Source organism: Onychomys torridus, chromosome 1 (assembly GCF_903995425.1).
Source record: "Onychomys torridus chromosome 1, mOncTor1.1, whole genome shotgun sequence".
Lineage (NCBI taxonomy): Eukaryota > Metazoa > Chordata > Mammalia > Rodentia > Cricetidae > Onychomys > Onychomys torridus.
Genome location: NC_050443.1, coordinates 34,254,313 through 34,259,554, shown reverse-complemented (window position 1 = coordinate 34,259,554; position 5,242 = coordinate 34,254,313). Strand labels below are relative to the sequence as shown.

Sequence of the window (5,242 nt, the reverse complement as noted above, 5' to 3'; positions counted from 1 at the left end):
CTTTGTTGAACTTCATTGTCAGAGCTGTCAGTTTTCAAAGCTCTGGAGCGGGCGGGCCCCTATAAAACCATCTCCTGGACGGGGAGAGCCACAGAGAACTCGCAGACGCCCAAGTAGGACGGTTACCAGGACACTGAGCCGAAGAGGGCACCACGGGAGGGGCGGGAAGCCAGGCGTTTGCCCTCCGGCCACGGGAAAAGGGGCTACTGCGCCCGCCTGGCTCTAACCATGATGTTCCCCGGCCTCCTTCCGCCCCCCGCGGGGTATTCCAGCCTCCTGCGACCCACGCCCACCTTAACACTGCCCCAGTCCCTTCAATCTGCATTTTCTGGCCACTCTAGCTTCTTAGTGGAAGATTTGATCCGCATCAGTCGGCCCCCTGCCTACCTGCCTCGCAGCATACCCACTGCCAGCCTGTCACCCCCCAGGCAGGAGGCCCCCACAGTCCTCGCTGACTCGGGGACCTCGGACCTGGGCTCTCCGGGGCCCGGGAGCCGTCGTGACAGCTCTCCACAGACTGCCCTCTCCCCTGCCAGCGAGCCCACGTTTTTGAAGTTTGGGGTGAACGCCATCCTCTCATCCGCGCCCAGAAGAGGTAAGTGACAGCCAAGCCCTCGATCACATCCAGCGACATCTTTCCGCTCAGTCCTTCACAAAAGAGTTCCTCTGAGCTTGTTAGTGCACAGGTCCACGCAGGAACTCAGATCCCAAGGGCCAGGTCACGGATTATGAAATTTAGGTACTGAGGATTTAGGAGGAGGAAAAGCCTCCCAAAGAACTTGAGCCCTGGGAGCACTAAGCGCAGCTCTCCAGTCTGGCATGTCAGGGCGCAAGCACTTTAGTGTCTGCCTTCTTGCCCTCAACAGCTAGGAGACTTTTTTTTTTTTCTTTAAACACAACATGCTTATTTAAACATGTTTATTGTGTTGGTTTATATTATGAATGGATCTGCAACATCCCACCCCACTCAGCCCTGTTCGCCTAAGTCTTTGGAATGGAGAGGGTCCTAAAGGGTAGCTAAAGGGATTCGCCCAAATAAGACAATGCTACACAAATTTATTTTACTAGGTGAATACGTTTTAAAAGATGCTCCTGGAACCTGCTGCAGTGTTAATTAGATCTTGCATGTGACGCGCCACGTAGTGATCAGGCACATGACCAAATTCTCCTCACCTCCCTTACTAGAAACATCGCCGGCTTTGCTGCAGAGTCCCCCTCCTAAGACGTTCGCCTTTCCTTACTTCGAAGGCTCCTTCCAACCCTTCCTTAGATCCTCCTATTTCCCAGGTAGGTCTCTTCCGCGTTCCTTGCTCCAGGCGGGGCAGCCCGCCCCAGACCCGGTCCACCAACTCCCTGCCCAGAAGTCGTATTTCTCCGTCCACCCCTCGGGGTTACGCTCTGGTTCAGAGGTTGCGAGGCGTACAACATTCACGAATCCGTCGCGCCAATTTGATACCCCATTTAGCACAAGCAGTGACTGCTTGACACTACGCACCAATTCCCTGCTCTACAAATTAGCAAGAATTGTCATGGTCGGCATTTGAGGCGGTTCCCTTCCCGGCGAGGAGCTGTTGGCATCCCTTCACGCCGCCGTTTCCCACAGAGTCGGTGCACTTGGCCACCATTCGCCACAAAGGTCTCAGCACCGTGACCAATCGGCCAGCTCCTCCGGGCAGCCACACGCAGACCGGCCCTCGGCCCTCCACGCCGCCAAGAAACACCTACCAGCCGCGGCTAATTTCCCTTTAACACTCATTCAGGGCTGGGTGGGTTTTGTTTTTGTTTTTGTTTTTGTTTTTCCACCAGACCGCATGGCATACTCTCTTGTGTGGGAAGCCTGGGGTCGCCCAGGGGTAGGAAGTAACGATCCTCTGGCGACCCTAACCTTCTCCTGCCAACCTGATTTCCTAACCCCATATCTTGCCCGCGGGCTCTTTTTGAGAAAGAAGAAACAGTTGGCAGAATCCGGCACTGGGTTCTGGTCCACAGGCGAGGCACCCTCAAAAGTTTTCATCCTGGGAATTTTCGAGTGTTCAAACGTCAGCTAGAACGCTTTACAGCTGTTTAAAACTCAGAACGCCGGGAAGATGGTGATAGGTGGGGGCTGGGCATGGCCAGGACAGAACTCCCAATAACCGCAAAAGAAACTAGCGACGGATTTTTTTTTTTTAAAGGGGGGGAAGAAACTCCCCATCACCACCATTCAGGCTTTTGCCCACAATGGAATTTGCTCCTTTCTCCCGCGTCTCAATGGCCTAACAAAAACAACCCGAGCTTTATAAATAGCTTTTCGTGTCCATTTAATGTGAAAGATTGGGGGTAGAGAAGCCTCTGCCATCACTGCTCTCCCAATGGTCTCAGCCTGCAGTTGTGTTTAGCTTGAGTGTAAATCTCTTTTGTCCCGGTAATATATGGCTCTCGCTGCTTGTCCATAGCCTTTTGCGGTTAGTTCATTACTACACAATTACCATTCACGCTTCGTTAGCGTCTCTGTTTCTTTTTGTTTTTCTTTTTCTCTCCCTTAAAGTGAAACTCTCCCCCTTTTTATAGCACCAATTCCCAGTGGGAAGCGGTCAATGTGCTAATTAGACGCCACTTTCCTTGTATTCAGGCCGATTTCTTTACGTTGTGGGGGAGACAGAAAAAAATCATATTAAAAAAAAAAAGATGAATGACTGGATTAAGCCAAAGCGGATTTTCTCCTGTCCGCCAAACCAGCAAAGTACCTTGTTTTAAAAGGTACAAACGTCACCAAGGTGATTGCGAATCTGTGGGTCTTAGAGGGAACGCGAGCGTGTGTTGAGTGGTCTCTGCGGGATTATTTTTATTTTTGAAATTTACTTTATTCTGTTGCTATTTAAGCTGTTTGGTGCGGCTTGAATGGTAGGGGTTGAGGGAGCAATGGGAGATCGTGGCCGCTGTTTTCGCGGTTTTTCCTAATCCGGGTTTGCACGGTTGAAAGGGAAAGTTATTTGTGCGGAAAGCGCCTTTCACTCGGGCAGGTTGTAGGTTCTCGGTCTATTCTCTACCGGGAGAAAAAGGAGTGCTTTAAAGAGATGAAGGGACCCGAGAGAAAGGGAGGGAGAAAGCCAGGGGAAACTGCTTAGGGGAGGTGGAGGTCCCGCTCCGCAGGACACCCCGCTCACCGGTCATCTTCCCCACCCCGCAGCGTCCTCCAGCGTGGTGCCCATCCCTGGGACGTTCTCCTGGCCGCTAGCCGCTCGCGGGAAGCCTCGCCGGGGCATGCTGCGTAGAGCTGTGTTCTCGGATGTGCAGCGCAAAGCCCTGGAGAAGACCTTCCAGAAGCAGAAATACATCAGCAAGCCTGACCGGAAGAAGCTGGCGGCCAAGCTGGGCTTGAAGGACTCGCAGGTGCTCGCGGCCTCCACCGCCCCACCCTCACGCCCCACCCTAACCGGTGCCAATCAATTGCAAGAGCTCCCTGCGGCTGAGACCCGCAGTGCAGCTGGGAAAACCCGGCCTAATGAGGGAGTAAGCGTAGGAACCAAATTATTTGAGGCTCCCCAGAGCAGCCTGCTTCCCTACTCCCATCTCACTAGACCCAAGGCCCCCACCCGCTCAACTGGGTCAAGTGCCAGATCTGGGAGAGGGTGGATGGAGGGGTGCAAGGATGCATGGGTAGATATATGGATGGAGAGATGTATGTGCATAGATAGGTGTGTATGCATGGATAAGTGTATGCCTGGTTGGGGTAGGTGAATGGATACATGAATGGGAATATGGATACATGAATTGGATACATGCATGAATGAGTGGATGAATGGATAGGGGGTGAGTGCGAACATACTTAGATGGAAGGGTGGGTACATGGACGGAGCAGGAGAGAAATGAGGAGTTACAAGGTTGGTAAGGAGTAACTCCGCAGAAATCACCTTGAAGGCAAGAAACACAGCTCCCTCCCCCATGTTCCCCAAGCCTGGGTCCCCCTCCTCCATCTCCCTCCCCCCATCCCATCTCCCCACCCCCTCCCCCGGCAGTGAGCACACTCTGACTGGTTTCCTTGTTCTTCCCTCACAGGTGAAAATCTGGTTCCAGAATCGACGAATGAAGTGGCGGAACTCCAAAGAGCGCGAGCTCCTGTCTAGTGGGGGCTGCCGAGAGCAGACCCTTCCCACAAAACTAAACCCTCACCCAGACCTTAGCGACGTAGGCCAGAAGGGCCCTGGGGATGAGGAGGAAGACATCCCTGGTCCCTGCCTGGCCTACCATGCGCCTGCTGCTGACCCTCGACATCTGCTGGAAGGGCCCCTGCCTGCCTCTCCTGCGCACTCCAGCAGCCCGGGTAAACCCTCGGACTTCTCTGATTCCGATGAGGATGAAGAGGGCGAGGAGGACGAGGAAATCACCGTGTCCTAGGAGCCCCTCTGGCTCCCGGCTCCCAGACTGCTGCAATTTTAAAATTGGAGAGGGAGCGCCCACTCAGTGACCACCTTTGTACAGGAGCCTGGACACTGCCTCTTGTTACCACAAACACCTTCTCAGGGGTGCCACAGCCCTTTCTGCTGTCCCAAAGAGACATTTCCTTGCTCCATGCTGCCACCTCCAAACAGTCTTAACTCCCACAAGGGCCACATAGTGTCTATTTATTGCAAACTATTTTAGACATGGTGTGCAGGATATGTGTTTGGTGTGGAAGGGTGTCTCTAGTCCCACCGCCTGTGCTTACTGTGAGCCAGGCCCTGTCAAACACCAAGCCTGTGACCCCAACTTCCTAGATGGTCATCTTCCTGCAAGCAGTAGCAGTCAGTGGTCCCATTTTCTCACCATGAGAATAGAGAGCACAAGAAATTCCAAGAGAGAATGAGGGCACGGTTGTACCTTCCCACTTACGAGGAAAGCACCGGAGGCGAGCTTCTCACTTCCTGATGCTCCTTTGGGGTAGAAAGTGATTTCGCTCTGTAGAGAAAAGTGTGTGTCTCTATTTCTATTCGATTGTGAAACATTTCGCTTTCTCTACACGTAGAACATGTACACCCAGGACTCTGCTTTGTGTCCTTTTGTTATTTCGGGCAGGGGCGGGGGCCCAGACGGCTTTTGCAGGCTGCCAAGCTGCAGGCACTGGGGTGTGGACTCGAGTGCCTCTTTGACATTTTTTTTTTCCAAACAGCTTTGCTGTCTGCGCAGCTTTTATGAGCTGTGCTCTCCTGTGTATATATATTTTGTATGGATATTTTATACTGAGGTTATTGTGAATGACCAGAATGAAGGGCTGGCTACATCT

General features: G+C 52.9%; 1 protein-coding gene across 1 annotated transcript; it reads left to right on the top strand.

Moving 5' to 3' along the window:
* The first annotated feature begins 228 nt into the window (after window positions 1–228).
* Dbx1 (developing brain homeobox 1) lies at window positions 229–4,377 on the top strand. Its single transcript, XM_036184324.1, has 4 exons — window positions 229–595; window positions 1,186–1,287; window positions 3,170–3,372; window positions 4,039–4,377. Exons 1-4 carry the CDS (start codon window positions 229–231, stop codon window positions 4,375–4,377), a joined length of 1,011 nt encoding a protein of 336 aa, XP_036040217.1.
* Window positions 4,378–5,242: the final 865 nt, after the last annotated feature.

Bases quoted from the DNA above. Each gene is read 5' to 3' on its own strand.
- Dbx1 (XM_036184324.1), top strand. From the start codon at position 229: ATGATGTTCCCCGGCCTCCTTCCGCCCCCCGCGGGGTATTCCAGCCTC. The intron at 596-1,185 runs GTAAGTGACAGC...CTCCCTTACTAG, and splicing joins CTCATCCGCGCCCAGAAGAG to AAACATCGCCGGCTTTGCTG. The intron at 3,373-4,038 runs GTGCTCGCGGCC...CTTCCCTCACAG, and splicing joins TGGGCTTGAAGGACTCGCAG to GTGAAAATCTGGTTCCAGAA.